The following is a 22,690-nucleotide window of genomic DNA, read 5'->3' on the forward strand; positions in this document are numbered from 1 at the left end:
TGTATCAGATTATTGTGATGCCACTGATTCCCAGCAGGTCAGAGTAGTCAGAAAAATAAGACCAGTCAGATTTATAGTCAGTTGTTTCTTGTCTGTCTTTCTGGTCTTGGCCGGCGGTAGACAGAGGAGGGGCTGGAGTTCACTCGGACGCACCACGTCGTAAGGAAGACGACGCTCTATGATATGGATGTGGAACCAACAAGGAAGTATGCGGCCTTAGGCTGCCAGGACCGCAACATTAGGTGAGATCACCATCTGTGTATGTGCATGCTAATCCGCCTGCATGCTAGAGTAAACATGCCTGCACAGTCTACAGGCAGGATTACCCATGATGCAACAAGGTGTGGATCAGGATGAGCTACATAATGCTGTTTCTACCTCTAACAAGGTTGTGTTTTTGTCTTTTGTGTGTTTAGAAAGATTACTCTAAATGTGTGAGTAGGCATCTCCTTGGACTTCTCCATCCACTGGCTGGGGTCCTCAGTACTGAGGAACCTACATGCTGGATCATGTCCAAAATTTCAAACCTGATGTTCCCTCACAAATCAAGTGATAGTCCTCATCTTAGTTTCCTAAGTAACATTAATTTCACACAAACTCTTTACAGCGTGACCTAAGGACCGTCCAAATAAATCTGGTACCAAAGACGTTGAGTCTTCACCTCAGGTCTTAATTAGTGTTTTTTGGAGCTTCACACTGACACTTGAAAGCACCCCAGACCCCCACAGAGAAACAGAACAGTCACTGTTTTATTCATTCCTGATGGAGGAGTCACAGCACTCAGTGAGTCATGGGTGTTGGATCAGGTCTTTTTCCACAGAAACACAACAACTTTGTGTTTTTATTAGAATTTCCCCCCAACAGATCAATTAAATCTAACAAATGTACTCAGCGGCATAAACATGTTGATTGAAACCGTGTTAGATGGAGCCGTATATCCTCTCATGTCTGCTGTCTGGTTTTCTGGCTGGTTTCCAGCCTGGCTGCTAAGTGTCAAACTGTACTGTGAGGTTTCCCCCTGCTGGTTAGACAGAGACCAGCACAGAGGAAACACTGGAACCTGACGTCTGCCAGCCGCAGTGTGATGATGTCGGCCCTTTGACTACACTAGTAATTTATTTATTTATCCACTTATTTTGGAGTTAATCCTGTTGAGGAATAAGATGAAACCAAAGTTTATACCTGCCATTAACTCATATAACACAACCGAGTTGAGAGTTTTTTATTGTCATGTGCACAGTAAAAACAGGTACAACCCCAATTCCAATGAAGTTGGGACGCTGTGTAAAATGTAAATAAAAACAGAATACAATGATTTGCAAATCCTCTTCAAATTATATTCAATTGAATACAGCACAAATACAAGATATTTAATTTTCAAACTGATAAACTTTTGTTTTTGTGCAAATATTTGCTCATTTTGAAATGGATCCCTGCAACACGTTTCAAAAAAGTTGGGACAGTGGTATGTTTACCGCTGTGTTATATCACTTTTCCTTCTAACAACACTCTAAGTGTTTGGGAACTGAGAACACTAACTGTTGAAGCTTTGTAGGTGGAATTCTTTCCCATTCTTGCTTGATATACAACTTCAGTTGTTCAACAGTCTGCGGTCTCTGTTGTGTTTTGCGCTACATAATGCGCCACACATTTTCAATGTGTGACAGATCTGGACTGCAGGCAGGCCAGTCTAATACCCGCACTCTTTTACTGCGAAGCCACGCTGTTGTAACACGTGCAGAATGTGGCTTGGCATCGTCTTGCTGATATAAGCAGGGACGTCCCTGAAAAAGGCATTGCTTGGATGGCAGCATGTTTTGCTCCAAAACCTGGATGTGCCTTTCAGCATTGATGGACCATCACAGATGTGTAAGTTGTCCATGCCTTGGGCACTAACACACCCCCATACCATCACAGATGCCGGTTTTTGAACTTTGCGCTGGTAACAAAATGGATGGTCTTTATCCTCTTTTGTCCGGAGGACACGACGTCCATGATTTCCAAAAACAATTTGAAATGTGGACTCATCAGACCACAGCACACTTTTTCACTTTGCGTCTGTCCGTTTCAAATGAGCTCGGGTCCAGAGAAGGCGGCGGTGTTTCTGGATGTTGTTGATGTATGGCTTTCGCTTTGCATGGTAGACTTTTAACTTGCACTTGTAGATGTAGCGACGAACTGTGTTAACGGACAATGGTTTTCTGAAGTGTTCCTGAGCCCACACGGTAAGATCCTTTACAGATTGTCAGTTTTTAATGCAGTGCCACCTGAGGGATCGAAGGTCACAGGCATACAGTGTTGGTTTTCGGCCTTGCTGCTTACGTGTAGAAAGTTCTCCAGATTCTCTGAGTCTTCTGATTATATTATGGACTGTAGATTATGGAATTCCTAAATTCCTTACAATTGAACGTTCAGAAAAAATTGTTCTTAAACTGTTGGACCATTTTTTTCACGCAGTTGTTCACACAGTAGTGATCCTCGCCCCATCTTTGCTTGTGAACGGCTGAGCCTTTTGGGGATGCGCCTTTTATACCCAATCATGACACTCACCTGTTTCCAAACAGGTGTTCTTTGAGCATTCATAAACTTTCCCAGTCTTTTGTTGCCCCGTCCCAACTTTTTTGAAACATGGTTGCAGGCATCCATTTCAAAATGAGCAAATATTTGCACAAAAACTATGGTTTATCAGTTTGAACATTAAATATCTTGTCTTTGTGGTGTATTCAACTAAATATAGGTTGAAGAGGATTTGCAAATCATTGTATTCTGTTTTTATTTACATTGTACACAACGTCTCAACTTCATTGGAATTGGGGTTATCGATGAGATATATTCATTATCTCACAGGAATATATCAGTTATCTGGGAACTACTTTTTGTGCAGGAATTCATCAAGCACGTCGTGGGCACGTACTAACATAGAATACCCAGAAACTGGACAGTTGTTCGGCCATAACGAGAGCATCCACTTTTAGCTTGCCATAAGCTAAGCTAGTGGCGCTAGTGAGAGTGTGGATAGCTCCTTCACGTGTGATTGGGGCTTGTACAAAGTTAACCACATTGTCACAGAACACTTCCTATTTCTTGCACATCTTTCACAATAAGAGCACAGGACAAACTCATTTTTTGCTTTTTACAATATTCTGGTGGTCATGGAATTAATTTATTTTAGTTGGCCATTTAATAAGCTTTCATTTAAAAAAAAATTAATTTCGGTGAGCGTTTAACCGACTTTCTTCAAAAAAGGGGGTGGGCGGATGCTCGGCCCTGGGCCCTCAGACACACAAGTACGGGACTATTACAAACTATCACTTACTATTTCAGAATGAATATTTTGAATTTGGATTTGAACTTGGATATTTACTATGTGAAAAGTATGTGTATACACACACACACATATACACACAAATATATATATATATACAGCCTTATTCAAAAATGGATGAAATTAATTTGTTTCCTCAAAATTCTACACACAATACCCCATAATAAAAATGTGAAAAAGTGGGGTTTTTGTTTGTTTGTTTCATTGATTTTTGCAAATTTATTAAAAATAAAAAAAATTAAGAAATCACATGTACATAAGTTTCTTGTCCGTCTTATAAGGCAATGTGGTCCCACTGCTAATATTTGTGGAACAGCAATGCATCATTTCTCTCAATGTAGATTTATATTTTATTTTTGCCTGTTATTAATGCAGTTTCTAACACTAATGGCTGTTTTGTTTTTTGTTTTTGTTGCATTTTGCATCTTTCTGTCCTCGTGCTGCAGGATCTTTAACATCTGTAATGGAAAACAGAAGAAGTTGTATAAAGGCTCTCAGGGCGAGGATGGCACTCTCATTAAGGTAAACTGAGATCCATCTGCTGGTGCCACAGGAATGTCTCCATGGTTACTGCTAATCTGGCAACCTCCATGCCTGTAAATCTTCTAATTTACATGTGCTAATAAGACACCTGATTTAATTTACAGGTTTGTTTTTTTTTGTTTGTTGCAGATTTACCAGTAAAATTTCATCTTAATACATCTTCAAATATGCCTGATTTCCATGTGACATTTAAATTATTAAATACCTGTAGGATCAGAAGAATTGTACAAGTATTTTAGAAGCAGTTATGATTGAGTCGTTTGTTGTAGTTTAGTTTTGTGTCATGAACAATCTGCAAGTAAAGCAAGTGTTGAGTATCAAAAAGGTGCATCTAGTCTTCATCATAAAACACTGAAACCATGATTGTTCTGGTGGCAGTAAGTTGTTTTTTTTCCAAGTTAAAATAGAGGGGAAGTCAGTTAATGCCTCCTCTCCTCGTCTCCTCCTCAGGTGCAGATCGACCCCTCAGGTCTCTTCATCGCCACATCCTGCTCAGATAAAAACATCAGCATATTTGACTTCTACTCTGGAGAGTGTGTGGCCACTATGTACGGACACTCTGGTCAGTCATTTTTATTTATTTATTCAATTTAGTTCATTTATATTGCACCAAGTCACAACACAAGTCGCCTCAAGGTGCAAGGGAAAAATAAAGTTGATCTTATTCTTACAAGATTTTTCAGAACGCTGGAGGTTGGGGCTTGTACATAACATGTCAGCAGAATAAATAACAATTAGTTGATTATTATTATGAAAAAAACGTGTCAACTAGTACAAATCAGTGGTTGTGAAACCCAAGGAGCCACTCAGTTAAGTTAGTTGTAAAACCTCTTAGAGTTTTTACATATTGTTCTGTCTTTTGTTGCAGATAATAATTCATACTCAGAAAGTAGAACTGATTTGATGTTCATTACAAGGTGAATTAAAACATTTCAAAATACACCTGCACTGTTTTGTATTTTAGGACTTTCAGTGAAATAAAATAATATTTTCCAGCCTTATTTCATCATTTAGGTTTTCTTAAAAAATGTGTTAAAATATCATCTTGTGAACCCAGTATAGTGTCTCATCTCATGAGCTGAATATATCATCACACCCCCACTCAAAAGGTGTTTTGTTGTTGTTTGTTTTGTTTTCTCCCAGTGGTGTCCACTAATGGAAGTAAATATTCCATATTCATGCATTGGAGTGCCCAGGGCATTCCGTGCAAAATTCTGTTTGAAGATTGGGCTGATGCATAAACACAGCCGATATTGCATTTGCTAGAACGCCCATTTCAATAAAATGTCTGATTTCATCACAAATAGGAAATAAATCACAAATAACTCACCCGTTTGTGTCCTTTTTTGTCCTGTAAAAATCCTTTTCTCATTCATTAAATGTGTTCCTTGTCAGCTGATGTCTGGTGAGCTGGTCAGAAAGTTCTGGCACATGCTCAAAACTTTGAGTGGACATCAGATGGTTGTTTTGTCCTGTCCTTGCTCGGAGCTTGCCCATCGATGTCCAGTCCATGTTAAGCTGCTTTTTCACGTTGGCAGCGGAAAGACCGTCACAGCAGAATTCCATCCTAACCTTCACAAAGCTAGCTATTGTCCTGGAACATTTGTTGTTTTCTTGCACGAGTCTTTCAAAATAAGAGCACATTTCATCATAAACTTTGAGAAATGAGAAAAACATTGTGAAAACTCATTTTTGCTTTTTATGATGTATTGAGGTCACAATTGAATATTGATTGAATTCATTAAATGTTTTGGTTACTGAAAGCTAAAATGGCTTTTCGTGTCTCACACAGAGATTGTGACTGGGCTCAAGTTCAGCAGTGACTGCCGGCACTTGATCACAGTTTCTGGTGACAGGTAAGATCTCACCTCACTCTGTTTAACAAATGAAAAAAAAAAAACACAGCTTTAAGTCTGGTTTGTACCATATTTAACAGTGCTGGGGCTGTGAAGATGAACCAGGCAGGAGTTGAATGAAAACATATCTACTGATAATACAACAACCCACACAAAACCACACTAGAAAAAGTAATTACACACATCAGTGTTACCACAGGAAAAGACCGCTGTGTGTGCATCATGTCAAAATACTCGTTAAAACAGACCGATGGGGCCCGTTAACTTCCACTGCTCACTTTTATGGCAAATTGTCCAACCGTTAATTTGTGTAAATCTCAAGTGACTCCTTAAATTGCATCATTGATGGTTGCAGTGAAGAGCAGTGGGAAGTAAAGGCATATTTTGCGCTCATGGACACAGTCGGTTTCCTCTTGTCTGCCGCTCTTTTCTCGCTCTTTTATGACAGCAGCTATGTTTCCTTTTTTTAATATATTCTGTGCTTTGCTCCGCCCACAATCTTCAATTAGTTGCTCCCTGACTTTAAATTATGCAGCACCTGACTTAATTTCAGGGTCCATAAATCAGTCATCAACCTCATGGAAGCCATGAACAGGCCTCAGTGTAGATGATGTGCACCTGGTTTTGTCAGGTCCCTCCTCCTCGGGCCGGTTTGTCTCAGCACACTGATAATGACTCCAGGATTTCTTCACCCTGCTTTTGTGAAATCCCCCTCATCATGAGATGGTCTGATGTGTGCGCGTGTGTGTGTGTGTAGCTGTATATTTGTGTGGCGTCTCAGTCCAGAGTTAACCATCAGGATGAGGCAGCAACTGTCTGACCTTCGACCTCCCAAAACAAGCAAACAAAATGCAAAGAATACACCTCAGCAAAGAGCCGGACACCTCAGGTAAACACACACACACACACACTTAATGCATGTGTGCATGTTAATAGTAATTTCATCTTATTTTTATGAATGTGAAAAATAATGCAAATACAAAAAATTACTGAATTTTGTAGTGTACACATAAATAATAGTAATATTAATAGTAACACTAATAATAAGTAATAATAACAAAAGTAGTAGTAACAGTAATAATAGTAGTAGTAGTAATACTACTAATAATAAAAGTAATAATAATAATTGTAGTAATAATAATAATAGTAGTAATAGCCATGCTAATAACAAAGTAATAATAATTGTAATAATGTAGTAGTAATAATGCCTGTAATAGTAATAACAATAATAATAATAGTCATAATAGTGGATTATGTTTGAGCTGGTTTAATTTATAAGAAGGTTGATAATTTATGTTTATCAGTACATATCTTTTTTCTTTTTTTTTTTATCAAGTCGAAGCAGGTTCCTGTTGGTTCCTGATGTGTCACTTATGTCACTGTTGCTTCATTTAAAACAGATTAGATTAAAAATGGACCAAAATCAAACTACTAAAATTTTACCAAACTAGTCAGATTTGATCAAAGTTGAGTCCCAAACAGAGCGTGTTTGTGTCGGCAGCAAGGAGACGACGCCTCCTCAGGTCGTCACCATGTCATCGGACAGCGACAAGGAGGAGGAGGAGGAGGAGGAGGAGCAGCAGCTCGTCTGCCGTTATACGTTGACAACAGGAGTCAGACCTGGAAGCCAGGGGGAGGAGACGGGTTTGTTACCGTGGTTGCATGTCTAATAGTAAAGCTTTAGCATTGAGCAACAAAGGCAGTCACTGTAAACTGAGGACTGAGTATCAAAAACTGTGCCCAGTGACTGTCAAAATAAATCCTATTGTAAACAGATAAATTTAGCAAAATAAGTGCAGGAGTAAGTTTTATTACTAATGCTGAGGTAAATGGTGTGTCGTGCTTTTTTTCTGCATTGCAGATGCATCTGATGAGAAGGACAATGCTCAGTACTGCAGAGAGGCCAGAAAGGTCAGTGGGCGTGGCCGATGACTTGACTTTTGGCACCATGTCATCACTGAAATCAGTGTTTGGTTCCCTCGCCTGTGTCCCGTCTCTTATCTAGAGAGTCGTCCAAATGTCTTTTCGATGGTCTAAACTCACAAAGTTGACTTGTAATTTTCTACAGTGATTGTGTTCCGTATTCGGGGAACCAGCCCTTGCCAAAAAAAATATGGCCATCGGGTATTGCGAAGGCCTTGCGTCTGTCTGTCTGTACTCAGCATAAGTCCAGTCCTATTACTGCCAGGGTCTTCAAATTCACAGGAAACATTCTTGGGACGCAGACCTTGGACAAGTTCAAAGATGGCTAACCTTGACCTATTGTAAAAGGTCGTAAGATGACATTCTGTTTCCTATTTTTATGCTCATACGGCCGAGGGTATTTTAGCATTGCGTTGCCCAAGTTATTTTCATGTGAAGGCAGAAATTAATCACGAAAAATGCTGTAAAACTTGCTGTATTTCTTTATTTTATAGTTTTGTGGTGTTGAAAGCCTACATTGAGGTTCAGTTAATTACTTTTGTACGTGCCTCTCATTGCACTTTGTGCTCAACAGAAACACACATGCTGTATCTACACACACATCTCAGTGTGTGATGTGATCAATTCTGTGTGCCTCTATTTTCAGAGTACATTATAAGTATTCACCACTTTGCTCAATTATCATTAGAACAATGAATAAGTGCCTGGAATAGCAGATATATTTTTTTTAAATTACAAGCTTGTGAACATGCTCAGATGGCTTGTGGATAACAGACATGGAGCACTTTCAGGCCTGTGTAGCTCATGAAACTCAGAAAATAAAATATTCCCATTAATTTGTAACAGATTTCAATGAGTTTATTAAAATACTTAGTAAAAAGCTGCATCACAGCTGCGAATGAAGCATAACAAAGTTTGGATCCAGTGACAGAACCAGGGGCAGATTAATGTACGTGTTAGGGCACAATGATGCAACAGAATTTCTTGAAACTATCTTGGAATAAATTATTTGAGATTTTGGGTATATATCTGGATAAATAAAACACCAGATTTTGAAACCACTTCTTAATTTTATAGTGCATTAACATGTTGGTGGTGTGCAGCAACAGAAGTCCATGCTCCTTTGTTTTCAGTGTGAGGATAAAATTCAATAAGATGGAAAAGGTCTGTTTGACCCAGCTGTAAGGGCAATCTGAGGGTTGATTTAACCTCAGTGATTATCAAAAAATGGACAGCAGTAGAATAATTGTTTTATTACAGGAATTATTTTGGTTTTGCATTAGGAAAGAAAAAACAGGAATGACTTTTACAACATTACAAAGGGAAGTGAGTACTTATTTCACAAAATTTGACACACACACACACAAAAAAAAAAAAAAATCAGAGCCAGGGCCTCCTCTCTTTAATACTGTTGTGCAGAATGGTAAAATGTTGGTGCATTTTTTTTTTTTCATTTATATAGCGCCAAATCACAACAGTTGCCTCAAGGCGCTTCACACAAGTAAGGTCTAACCTTACCAACCCCCAAAGCAGCAGTGGTAAGGAAAAACTCCCTCTGAGGAAGAAACCTCAAGCAGACCAGACTCAAAGGGGTGACCCTCTGCTTGGGCCATGCTACAGACACAAATTACAAAACAATTCACAAAACAAATATACAGGAAAAGCTGTTGGTGCACATAACAGGAGGGTCTCCAGCACAGTTACCGCATTTATTAAGGATTAGTGATCATGTAATTAATGCTGAACAATTATGTGCCATTTTCACAATCAACGTGAGAATGATGCAGAAGATGACAGTCTGCTGTCTTGTGGATGTTGATGAAAACTTTGCCTGTGTTGGCTTTCAATAGGGCACCGCAGTCTTATTTGAGGGTTTGCGCTAAAGGGGTAAAATATGATGCAATACTTCTACTTCTTGGGACAGCCCTCATATGTCCCCATCAGAAACACGGCACCTTGTCTGAGTTTTTGGGCAAATCACACACAAATAAAGTGAAAATGCAAAGAAAAAGTGACGACATGGTAGAAAGTGGACATGTGTTGCGGTTTGTTTGTGTCTCGGAGTTGAAACATGTCGAGGCGGTTGTGCAGGCGAGAGAACGCAGCTACTCTGTCAAGGTGTGTAGGCTAACACTTACCGACACGACCTCTCCCATTTGCCTCGTCTTCACTTCTCCACTGGGACCTGAAAGAAACTGCACTTTTCTCAACTGCTTCTGTGATTGCAGTGTGTGTGTGTGTGTGTGTGTGTGTGTGTGTGTGTGTGAGTGAGAGAGAGCGCGCGCTTTTCTAGTATTACAGTAGACAAACTGGCATTACTGCTCAACTCTCTCTAGATACCGAACTTATTAATATTTGGGATATTTTTGTTTGTTTTCTTTTGTTTTTTTGTGTATTTTAACTCTGCAGACATTGGTTCTTTTTGACTCCTCAGGAGGTGTCGGGGGGTCAGCTTCCCCGCCGGCGATGGTCCAGACAGTCCGACAGTACTGATGATGTTCTGATGGTGAAGTCCATGTTGGACCTGCGACTCTTGGATTCTTTTTGCCCTGACAAAGAGGAGGAACAGGTGGAGGTAATGATGGAGGGTTAGGAGGTGGTGATGTAGCAGGAGGAGGAACCTTTTTAAAGATGGAGACCCACACATGCAGTAGTGCATGTGGTGGGTTTTGTTTTTCGTCCTGTATGTCCGCATGTGTCAACAACAAAACGCTAGGGTTTTGATCCAGTTTGGCCCAAATAGTTGAAGAATAATCTTAATGTTGTGTGAGACTTTCACAGACATCATGGTTTGGAATTGGGTTTTGGTTGCCTGAAGGGTAATGTATAAATTTGGATTGGAATGCCCTTCAAAGTAGTGGATGTTTTAGGTCAGGGTTAAAATAAAATAAAATACAACGCAATGCTAAAATGCCCTCAGCTGTATGAACATAAAAATAGGAAAGAGAATGTGAATGCTCCATGTGAATTTGAAGACCCTGGCAGCAATAGGACTGGACTTGTGCTCAGCACAGACAGATGAACGAGCAAAACAGCGCAAAGTCTTCTCAATACCTGATGGCCAGATTTTGGCCTCGGGTAAAAATTATCCTCCAATCCTGTTGAAAGGTAAATCAAAATACTTGACTTGTTTCAGAATCCAAACTTATTTAGTTGACCTCCATCCCCAGCCTTGTTACATCACAATGATCTAAAATGCGAAAAGGTCAGCGTATTTATGGTCAAATTTGCCAGTACTGTTAAGATGGTTTGATTTGAACAATTTTTTTTGTGTCTAATCAACATCACAAATTTAACAGAGCTCCCTTTAAAACCCAAAATGGCTGCCATAACCTTGAGTTTTCAAAATGTTAATTTTGGTAGCCATTTTAAAATTTCAGTCTTTTCACCAGGATTGGACTTATTTCTTTTTTCCTTTTTTTTTTTTTTTTTTTTACCTTTCAAATCCCAGTTGACTTTATTTTGACGACTACCAAAAAATCCCACCAATGCCAAATTTGCTCGCTATCCTTCAAGCAACACAAAACCACCTTCAAACTTTTTTCTCAACTCAACATGTCACAAAAGATGAAAGGCGTTTATAATCAATCAATCAATCAACTTTTTTCTTATATAGCGCCAAATCACAACAAACAGTTGCCCCAAGGCGCTCCATATTGCAAGGCAAGGCCATACAATAATTATGAAAAACCCCAACGGTCAAAACGACCCCCTATGAGCAAGCACTTGGCAACAGTGGGAAGGAAAAACTCCCTTTTAACAGGAAGAAACCTCCAGCAGAACCAGGCTCAGGGAGGGGCAGTCTTCTGCTGAGACTGGTTGGGGCTGAGGGAAAAAAACAGGAAAAGGACATGCCGTGAAGGGGGGCAGAGATCGATCACTAATGATTAAATGCAGAGTGATGCATACGGAGCAAAAAGAGAAAGAAACAGTGCATCACGGGAACCCCCCCACAATCTACGTCTAAAGCAGCATAACCAAGGGATGGCCCAGGGTCACCCGATCCAGCCCTAACTATAAGCCTTAGCGAAAAGGAAAGTTTTAAGCCTAATCTTAAAAGTAGAGAGGGTATCTGTCTCCCTGATCTGAATTGGGAGCTGGTTCCACAGGAGAGGAGCCTGAAAGCTGAAGGCTCTGCCTCCCATTCTACTCTTACAAACCCTAGGAACTACAAGTAAGCCCGCAGTCTGAGAACGAAGCGCTCTAATGGGGTAATATGGTACTACGAGGTCCCTAAGATAAGATGGGACCTGATTATTCAAAACCTTATAAGTAAGAAGAAGAATTTTAAATTCTATTCTAGAATTAACAGGAAGCCAATGAAGAGAGGCCAACACGGGTGAGATATGCTCTCTCCTGCTAGTCCCCGTCAGTACTCTAGCTGCAGCATTCTGAACCAACTGAAGGCTTTTTAGGGAACTTTTAGGACAACCTGATAATAATGAATTACAATAGTCCAGCCTAGAGGAAATAAATGCATGAATTAGTTTTTCAGCATCACTCTGAGACAAGACCTTTCTGATTTTAGAGATATTGCGTAAATGCAAAAAGGCAGTCCTACATATTTGTTTAATATGCGCTTTGAATGACATATCCTGATCAAAAATGACTCCAAGATTTCTCACAGTATTACTAGAGATCAGGGAAATGCCATCCAGAGTAACGATCTGGTTAGACACCATGCTTCTAAGATTTGTGGGGCCAAGTACAATAACTTCAGTTTTATCTGAGTTTAAAAGCAGGAAATTAGAGGTCATCCATGTCTTTATGTCTGTAAGACAATCCTGCAGTTTAGCTAATTGGTGTGTATCCTCTGGCTTCATGGATAGATAAAGCTGGGTATCATCTGCGTAACAATGAAAATTTAAGCAATACCATCTAATAATACTGCCTAAGGGAAGCATGTATAAAGTGAATAAAATTGGTCCTAGCACAGAACCTTGTGGAACTCCATAATTAACTTTAGTCTGTGAAGAAGATTCCCCATTTACATGAACAAACTGTAATCTATTAGACAAATATGATTCAAACCACCACAGCGCAGTGCCTTTAATACCTATGACATGCTCTAACCTCTGTAATAAAATTTTATGGTCAACAGTATCAAAAGCAGCACTGAGGTCCAACAGAACAAGCACAGAGATAAGTCCACTGTCCGAAGCCATAAGAAGATCATTTGTAACCTTCACTAATGCTGTTTCTGTACTATGATGAATTCTAAAACCTGACTGAAACTCTTCAAATAGACCATTCCTCTGCAGGTGATCAGTTAGCTGTTTTACAACTACCCTCTCAAGAATCTTTGAGAGAAAAGGAAGGTTGGAAATTGGCCTATAATTAGCTAAGATAGCTGGGTCAAGTGATGGCTTTTTAAGTAATGGTTTAATTACTGCCACCTTAAAGGCCTGTGGTACATAACCAACTAACAAAGATAGATTGATCATATTTAAGATTGAAGCATTAAATAATGGTAGGACTTCCTTGAGCAGCCTGGCAGGAATGGGGTCCAATAAACATGCCGATGGTTTGGACGAAGCAACCAATGAAAATAACTCAGACAGAACAAGCGGAGAGAAAGAGTCTAACCAAATACCGGCATCACTGAAAGCAGCCAAAGATAACGATACATCTTTGGGATGGTTATGAGTAATTTTTTCTCTAATAGTCAAAATTTTGTTAGCAAAGAAAGTCATGAAGTCATTACTAGTTAAAGTTAATGGAATACTCAGCTCAATAGAGCTCTGACTCTTTGTCAGCCTAGCTACAGTGCTGAAAAGAAACCTGAGGTTATACTTATTTTCTTCAATTAGTGATGAGTAGAAAGATGTCCTAGCTTTACGGAGGGCTTTTTTATAGAGCAACAAACTCTTTTTCCAGGCTAAGTGAAGATCTTCTAAATTAGTGAGACGCCATTTCCTCTCCAACTTACGGGTTATCTGCTTTAAGCTACAAGTTTGTGAGTTATACCACGGAGTCAGACACTTCTGATTTAAAGCTCTCTTTTTCAGAGGAGCTACAGCATCCAAAGTTGTCTTCAAAGAGGATGTAAAACTATTGACGAGATACTCTAACTCCCTTACAGAGTTTAGGTAGCTACTCTGCTCTGTGTTGGTATATGACATTAGAGAACATAACGAAGGAATCATATCCTTAAACCTAGTTACAGCGCTTTCTGAAAGACTTCTAGTGTAATGAAACTTATTCCCCACTGCAGGGTAGTCCATCAGGGTAAATGTAAATGTTATTAAAAAATGATCAGACAGAAGGGAGTTTTCAGGGAATACTGTTAAGTCTTCTATTTCCATACCATAAGTCAGAACAAGATCTAAGATATGATTAAAGTGGTGGGTGGACTCATTTACTTTTTGAGCAAAGCCAATTGAGTCTAATAATAGATTAAATGCAGTGTTGAGGCTGTCATTCTCAGCATCTGTGTGGATGTTAAAATCGCCCACTATAATTATCTTATCTGAGCTAAGCACTAAGTCAGACAAAAGGTCTGAAAATTCACAGAGAAACTCACAGTAACGACCAGGTGGACGATAGATAATAACAAATAAAACTGGTTTTTGGGACTTCCAATTTGGATGGACAAGACTAAGAGTCAAGCTTTCAAATGAATTAAAGCTCTGTCTAGGTTTTTGATTAATTAATAAGCTGGAATGGAAGATTGCTGCTAATCCTCCGCCACGGCCCGTGCTACGAGCATTCTGACAGTTAGTGTGACTCGGGGGTGTTGACTCATTTAAACTAACATATTCATCCTGCTGTAACCAGGTTTCTGTTAGGCAGAATAAATCAATACGTTGATCAATTATTATATCATTTACCAACAGGGACTTAGAAGAGAGAGACCTAATGTTTAATAGACCACATTTAACTGTTTTAGTCTGTGGTGCAATTGAAGGTGCTATATTATTTTTTCTTTTTGAATTTTTATGCTTAAATAGATTTTTGCTGGTTATTGGTGGTCTGGGAGCAGGCACCGTCTCTACGGGGATGGGGCAACGAGGGGATGGCAGGGGGAGAGAAGCTGCAGAGAGGTGTATAAGACCACAGCTCTGCCTCCTGGTCCCAACGCTGGACAGTCACAGTTTGGAGGATCCAAGAAAATTGGCCAGATTTCTAGAAATGAGAGCTGCTCCATCTAAAGTGGGATGGATGCCGTCTCTCCTAACAAGACCAGGTTTTCCCCAGAAGCTTTGCCAATTATCAATGAAGCCCACCTCATTTTTTGGACACCACTCAGACAGCCAGCAATTCAAGGAGAACATGCGGCTAAACATGTCACTCCCGGTCTGATTGGGGAGGGGCCCAGAGAAAACAACAGAGTCCGACATTGTTTTTGCAAAGTTACACACCGATTTAATGTTAATTTTAGTGACCTCCGATTGGCGTAACCGAGTGTCATTACTGCCGACGTGAATTACAATAAAATGTGCTTTCTAAAATATACTTTTTTTAAAAAGTGAATCCTATCTTTTCCCACATGAGGTGAATCCAGCACTAAGATGACTTTTAATCTGCACCTTCAGGTGAAGAACTGCAACACTGATGCTAAGACGTCCGCCTGCAGCCCAAATAAGAGGACTAACCGTGTAGAGGTGGGACTTCACAGGACCAATCAGGAGCTAGGCAGTACCGTCAGTCTGCAGGTCACCACTGCATGGGTAAGCTGACGGACACACACAAACCAACCAGTTAATGAAGGAGTAAAGTAAAGTGAAGCAAGTAAAGTGTCAAGAAGTGTGGAGATTATTCTCTATCTTTATTCAAGAGAATATGAAAGTTATTCATTCATTTCCTGTACCCACTTATTTCATTTAAGGGTCACAGGAGAGCTGTAGCCTCTCTCAGCAGTCATTGGGTGAGCGACAGGGTACACCCTAGACAGGATGCCAGTCTATCACAGGGCCACATATAAACAGTCAAGCACAGTCATTCACATCTACAGCCAATTTAACTTTGGTAGTGGGAGGAAGGGGACTCACACAAACACAGAGAGAACATGTAAACTCCAAATAGATAGGATCAGATGGGAAGAAATCCCAAGACCTTCTTGTTGTGAGGCAGCAGTGCTAACCACTAAGCCACTGTGCTGCCAATAAAGGTTATTCCCTCTATTTATTCAAGAGCATATGAAAATTATTACTTCTCTTTATTCAAGAGAGCGGTCTTTTATTAATTTAGTTTGTTTTCTAAAATAAAGCATATCCTTCTCTCTAGGTGGATGATGATGAGGGGAGAACCAGTCAGAGGCCAGACTTCATCCTGTTGTCTAAACAGAGCCCAGACACGGAGGATCCTGTGCTATATCCTGACCAATGGGAGGAAAGAGTGAGCCTGACAGGCAGGTAGGACAGTTTACTTGCCACTCACTGCATTGACACTTTTTGGCTGAAGTGTAAAACAGATTAAACTAAACTGATGCAGCTCTTCTTGAATGATAAACCACAACTAAGAGCCACTAAGTAACAGAAGCAAACTTGTGTATTTATTCTTTGTACTTTTAGGTATTTGAAATAATACTTTCAATGCAAAAAAAAGACTCATTAAGAAAGATTTATTTTTTAAATCTGAAATAAATGAGTCCTGTTTTTCATTGTAAAGGAGAATTCTGTAAACATGAAAATCTATTGTTTTTTTGTTTTGTTTTTTTTACACGTCAACTAATTGAAGTACGAAAAAAAAATAGGCTAACCTCATACTGCAGGCTCTCTGTTTAAAAGAAAGTGAGCATTTAAAATGTTATTTTTGTCTTCATTTTTATTGTGTGGTAATGCCCCCCCTTGCATTCTTAGTGAGTTCCAGGTGAAGGCGGTGTCTTCTGCTGTAGGTGGACGTCAGGACAAACCAAGTCCAGACAGCGGCTGCTCACTGGGCTTCTCCTCCAGACTGTCCAGTCCAGACAGACCAGCAAGAGATGGTGAGACAGACAGACAAGCGTTTATCAGTCAAGCTCAAGCTCAATACCATTAAGAAGATAATTGTCATTGCCACCCTTGTTAGTGTAATATCTCAAGAACCAGTTGATCAGTTTCGTTCATATTTAGCATAATGTACTTGGGTGGTCCCTGACTCTTTGTATGATTTGTGGGGACCGGGGGGGTGACATGTCATCTCCTGATGACTCTTGTTGCACTACATACTACATTACATACATATATAAATAATCAGTAGTGTAATTATTCATGTCCTCACGCTCTCATCGCTCAGACGTGGAACCCACTGAACCCCTCAGCACGGAGGGAAACTCCTCTGAGCAGGAGATGGAGGAAGAGGAAGAGGAGGAGGAAGGAGGAAGAGCTGTTGGAGTGTCCCAGGTGGTTCCTCAGACTCCTGATCAGGAAGCTTTCCTCAAAGAGCACTTTGTCACACTGGCTGACCTCTCCAGCTCAGGTACAGCAGGAGCTCAGTCAGACCCACCACAGTCGGTGTGGACGACCTCATTACTTCCATTAAAGCAGTACTTCTCAATTATTTTCTGTTACCTCCCCCCGAAGAAGAAAACACCCCGCCACTCTCCACCGTGACTATAAATAATATCATTTGGCCATAAAATTGTTATAAGTACACCACTGCATAACATTGTATCCTTATTAACATGAAAGAAAACAACAAACGAACTTTAGATCAACTTTCAGCTAAGAATAACTTTATCAACATTCTTTTTTAGTCTGTAACAGAAAAAAATTTGCATCGCTTTGCTTGAAATAAAAAAAAATCCTTAAACTATAAACATTTTTTGACCGACTGCCATTTGATACTGAAAAACAAAATGAAATAAAATCAATGAATAATAATAAATTAAAATTGATCAGAACACTTATTCACAAGCACAATATATAAACCACTTTAACAGGCAACACAAAAATGAATAAAACAATTTGTGCTGATTTTTTTGTGATTTTTATTTTTTTATTTTTGCAGCACTTGGGTCACTAAGCCTGACAGACCATGTCTGCTGCTGCTCAGCTTCTCTGCTTTGGTGCTTTGATGCTAACGGTGCTCACTGGTTTGATTGCTGGCAAAATTTGGCACGTTTTCCCCCCCCCAAAAAAAAAAAAAAAAAAAAACTCAAGTGGCTTATCTGCGTGATTAGGGTGTAATGTCTTTAAGTGATGCCTTAATTTATTTGGTTTCATGCTGTCCGCTGCCAACATTTTAAGACACAGCGGTCTTTCCTCGTCTCCCACCGTAGTGTGAAAAAAAACCCTACATAGAGCTGCATTCCATTATGCTAGAACTGTAATATTCTCTGCGCACACTCTGACAATGAGAGTGCCACTGCCACCTACTGTAGTGGATGTGCAATTACACTTTTTTTCTAGTACGGGGAAAAAAAAGCATGTTCCCCGTGGTCACACGTGCCCCCCTGGCATCGCACCACACCCCCTGAGGGGGCATGCCCCACTATTTGAGAAGGACTGTATTAAAGGACGTTTAGTGGGACAGATAAACAAAGTCTATCATAGGACTGTGAATTTTCATGATTCAAGCACAAAACTTTCAGGATTGTAATTAAAAAAAAGTTTTTCTAACTTTGTGAAGAATACTTTAAATATTTTTGATGAACAGCCACCCTGCTTTGTGTGCACCTGATCCTGTCGGATTGTAGAAGTGAAGCAGAGCAGGTCCTGGAGACCACTTGGGAAGACCAGGGCCTTTATCTCTGTGCACAGCTGAAGGTGCATCAGGAAACTTGTGCCAGATCCCAAAACGGATCTGTACTGGATCCACTGTGGTGACCCCGAGTAACTAGGAGTGACCAAAAGACAAACAACAACTTAAACAGTTAGAAACTATTACACCTATGTTATGTTACAGAACTTTAACTCGGCTATTTATGTGAATTTTTAAGGTCGTTAAGGGTCACTGAGGTTTCACAATGTGAAATGTCTCTTTTAGCATGAAAATGTTAAATGTAGTTCAAGAGAATTAATTGTAGTTGCACCTATTTTGCAGTGTGTTACAAAAGTATTCACCCCCTTGGGGTTTTTACACATTTTAATTTGTTTACCATTTTGAACCCAAAAAGCAGTTCAGGCTTCTCTATATTAAAATGTCTAAAATTGTACTCTAACTCAGACTGAAAACAGATCTCTGCAGCTTAATTGATGTCATTTGTGTCTTTGTGGCTTCCCTCACTATTCTCCTTTTGACATGGTCACTCAGATTTTAAGAACTGCCTACTCTACACAGTTTTACCATACAGTACACCACTGTGTGTATTTTTTAATGACTGATTTTAAATAAAGTCCAAGACAAATTCAGCGACTTGGAAATGTACATGTATCCATCCCTTGACTTAACTAAAGAACACTAGTAATAAAATGATGATTTACATGTGTTCTATCCAGTGATGGGAGTTTTCCGTGAATTCCCAGAAATCTGGGTTTTTACTTCTGTGGTAAACGTTTTCGGGTTCTTTTTGTTTTCTTGGCCCACATTGGATTTAGTTTATGGTCTGATTTCATGATATTTGTTTTTGTATAATCTCTGATGAAATGCCGCAGTCTCGCATTTTCACGTCCTGATCCGAGACTGAAGGATAAATGTAACGTGCCTCCGCTCATCCACACAGCAGCGAATGAGACACTCCATTTCAGATTTTACCGTGAACTGCGCATCACACTGAAACAACAAAGAAATGGAAACATTGTTCTGCTGCAGGGAGGCGATTTAAAGTGCGCCAAAAAGGCCGACCTGACTTTTATTTATTTTTATTTATTTTTTGGCCATCATTCATACGGAAAAGCTAATTCTCCCTGTAAGTCTTTGATCTTATTATGTCATGTTTTCGACAGAATTTATTGTCAGTTGATGCTGTTCAAGTTGTTGTCCTTTTTACTGCTCCCATTTTGTTCAGGGTCGCCACAGCGGATACAGCCAGATCCGCATTGGTATTTGGCACAGGTTTTACCCCAGATGCCCTTCCTGACTTAACTCCAGTTTTCCCTAGAGAAACCCACACAGCCCCTGGTGTTCCGAAGAGGTCTCCCATCCAAGTACTAATCAGTCCCCACACTGCTTGGCTTCAGAGATCTGACGGAATCAGACTGACACAGAGCAGACCGGCTGCTAGTTGATGTTATTCAAGTTATTTCACACAAATCAAACTTTCAAATCACAATTCATCTTTGGGATGAATGTACTTCAAACTGTCTCAATGCAAACATGATATGTTAGCCTGCTAAATCTGCATTTTATGGTGGGTTAGGGGGGGCCATCCCAGCAGTCATAGGGCATGGGGCAGGGTACAAGAAGGATCCATTTAGTCAAGAGAAGCCTGAATTACTTTTTGTGTTTGAAATGGCATAAACAAATTAAAATGTGTACAAGCCCAAGGGGTGAATACTTTTGCAATGTCTTTAATGTTGTAAAATTTTTACTTTCAGCTGAAGTTGTCAGATAAGGAAACACCTCACTAAACTCTGATTGTGATTGATACTTTTATCGATTTATCATCGGGAGCTAACCTTTGCTATGTAGTTAGGCATTACAGACAGACAGGAACGTGGTGTGGAATTGGTTTCCACTGTTGCTTAGCAACAGGCCATTCCTCAACATGATCTGGATTTTATATATATAACTTTAATGGACTTTTACAAATTTTGTTTTTGGTTCTTTGGCCGGTAATTTGATCTGTTATATTGCTCAAGCTTGGTATAAACTAAGATCGTGTGTGTGTGTTTGTGTTGACAGGGAGTCCGAGCCGAGCATCTCATAGTTCCAGTGAGAGTCTCAGTATCTCATCCCGGTTCCTTTCTCAGAATTCCAGTGGGAGGTACAACACCATTTTGTGTTTGCGACACTTCACAACCCGTTAAATGTTTTGCTGTCACTTATGTTTTGGTTTGTGTCCCCTACAGTAGGGTTGTCTTTCCTCTGCCACCTCGGACCTCCGGGAGTGGTGGAATACTTCTGGTGTCTGAAGTTCGACCGCTCATGGAGCAGAACCAAAACAGAACCCAGGACAACAGAGCATCATGGAACCAGGACCAAATCCAGAAATATGATAAAGACCAGACTTCCACTCTTCAGGACCAAGTCCAGTCCCAGAACAGGACCAACCAGGGTCAACATCCAATACAGTCCCCTCACATCCTGAACCATCTTCAGCAAGGTCCAGACAACATCCGGAGCCAGGTGGAGAATGTGGAGGAGGAGAAGGCATGCTCAACCCTGCAGTCCCATCGTCCCTCTCCATTGAAGAAAAAGGTCCACCCAGCTGTAGAACCCAGGAGGGTCCTTGGTCAAACAGCTCGAGCAGTCACATCCCATTTTGGCTCGAACTCAGGACTTCGCAAGGCTCAGTCCATCAGTAGTCTAATGTCTGAAGCAGGTATCATTTTAAAAGTTGTTGTTGTTCATTCAGCTGCTCCCGGTTTTGTTCGGGGTCGCCACAGCAGATACAGCCAGATCAGCATTGGTAATTGGCACAAGTTTCACCCTGGATGCCCTTCCTGACGCAACTCCAGTTTTAGCTGGAGAAACACACACAGCCACTGGTGTTCCAAAGAGGTCTCCCATCCAAGTACTAACCAGATCCTGCTCTGCTTAGCTTCTGAGATCTGACGGGATCAGGCTGACACAGAGCAGACTGGCTGTAGGTATCATTTTAAAAGTACTGATCAGGTATTCAAACAGAAAGAACCATTGTGATCAAGCCTGACATTTTGACAGACCTGAGGTATTGTAACTGGTGTTGTTAGAAAAATAACTACCAGCAGATAACTTTAGAGGCAAAGTGTTTTTAGATGACATTGTCTTTTCCAGAATTGGTAAGCTCCTATCAAACTATCGCTTGCTGGTATCATGGTGCATAAATCCCAAAGTTCTCTTAAAAAAAAAAAAAAAGCTTATGAGCACTTAAGGTTTGACTGAGATGTTGGACTCCATGAAGAACCATTTTAAAGCTACCTTCTTTTTGAAATTGGTAGTTTCTCCACAGTTTCTACCCTTTGTTGTAGGTTAATGTCCTCGACGTCAAAGAGATTGTGTTGAAAAAGTCTCTCTGCCTCTCTCTCTCCATCAGATCCCTCTCTCTCCCAGTTGACCACTCATCCATCCAGAGAGGTCGCACCTCAGCGCCCCACCACCCTTCCCTCCTCCCCCAGACGCCCCCTGTCCACAGCACCACCCACTCAGCAACAGTGCCCCACCTCCCCAAAGTCCCCCCAGGACGAAACTGCCAACGTCCCTTCGGCCGCATCAACCTCCACATCAACGCCACGGAAGTCTTCATCCGCATCATCAACGGTGTCAGCACCACGCTCGTACATGAGCCCCACTGCCAGCTCCATGGCCAAGATGTCACGCTCAGTGTCCATGGGGGATAGTCTAAATGTCCCAGAAGCCCCTGAGGAACCAGGCTGCAGGGTGTCAGCAGCTGAAGTGGTCTCGTTATCAGCAGCAACCTCCTCCTCTCAGGTGAAAGAGGCTTCACTTCCTGTTGTGGCTGTGGTACCTTCCAGTGCTGCCGCGACGCCCCAGGCTACCGTTGTCCCTGTTGTTGTCGCCTCCTCGTCTTCAGCCTTTGGGAACCATGTTAATCAGACAGCCCCCCCTACACGTAGCCTGCAGGCTCGAGTGGCCGGTAGCAGTAGGCCGCTCCCCAACAAACCCTCAGTAGCATCCTTCTCCACCTCCTCCAAGACCTCTGCTGCCCACTTGTTATCTTCCTCTCGGCCTCCTCCGGCCACAGTTTCACCTCTGACACCAGCACGGCAGGAGGAGCACCCTCAAATGGAGGAGCGAAGTCAGACTCCTGCAGGTTCTACTGGCTCTGACTGGATGGAGGATGCAGGTTTGGACTCTCGGCAACTTCACCTTCATCAGCATCTTCTTCTTACTCCTTTTCTTTATCAACCCTTCTCTCAAACCCTCCATCCTGACTCCGTGTCTGTCACAGACTCCTCCTCCTCCTGTTGACGTCTGTTTTCATGTTTTTCTTCTTGTCTGTAGTCATGTTGTTTTGTCAAGACATTTTCCCTCAGTGACGTACTGTTGCAGACATACGTTTACATACACCTTGACTAAA

General features: G+C 40.8%; 1 protein-coding gene and 1 pseudogene across 3 annotated transcripts in view; one reads left to right on the top strand and one right to left on the bottom strand.

The window, feature by feature from the left end:
- The window catches only part of mapkbp1 (mitogen-activated protein kinase binding protein 1), a 113,684-nt gene that overhangs the window by 80,572 nt on the left and 10,422 nt on the right, over positions 1-22,690 (top strand). For 2 of the 3 annotated variants that reach the window (XM_034194815.1, XM_034194818.1), the window contains 15 exons: positions 121-242; positions 3,772-3,847; positions 4,319-4,430; positions 5,661-5,724; positions 6,482-6,613; positions 7,226-7,368; positions 7,586-7,635; positions 10,082-10,222; positions 15,183-15,317; positions 15,874-16,001; positions 16,449-16,573; positions 16,864-17,046; positions 20,353-20,434; positions 20,520-20,992; positions 21,686-22,456. In XM_034194815.1, the coding sequence (XP_034050706.1) occupies positions 121-242; positions 3,772-3,847; positions 4,319-4,430; positions 5,661-5,724; positions 6,482-6,613; positions 7,226-7,368; positions 7,586-7,635; positions 10,082-10,222; positions 15,183-15,317; positions 15,874-16,001; positions 16,449-16,573; positions 16,864-17,046; positions 20,353-20,434; positions 20,520-20,992; positions 21,686-22,456 (2,737 nt within the window). The remainder of the gene's footprint in view (positions 1-120; positions 243-3,771; positions 3,848-4,318; positions 4,431-5,660; positions 5,725-6,481; positions 6,614-7,225; positions 7,369-7,585; positions 7,636-10,081; positions 10,223-15,182; positions 15,318-15,873; positions 16,002-16,448; positions 16,574-16,863; positions 17,047-20,352; positions 20,435-20,519; positions 20,993-21,685; positions 22,457-22,690) is intronic. The other variant, XM_034194817.1, reaches the window with a different exon arrangement.
- On the bottom strand, positions 21,144-21,262 carry LOC117501242 (annotated as a pseudogene).

This window comes from Thalassophryne amazonica, chromosome 19, assembly GCF_902500255.1.
Source record: "Thalassophryne amazonica chromosome 19, fThaAma1.1, whole genome shotgun sequence".
Taxonomy (NCBI): Eukaryota; Metazoa; Chordata; class Actinopteri; order Batrachoidiformes; family Batrachoididae; genus Thalassophryne; species Thalassophryne amazonica.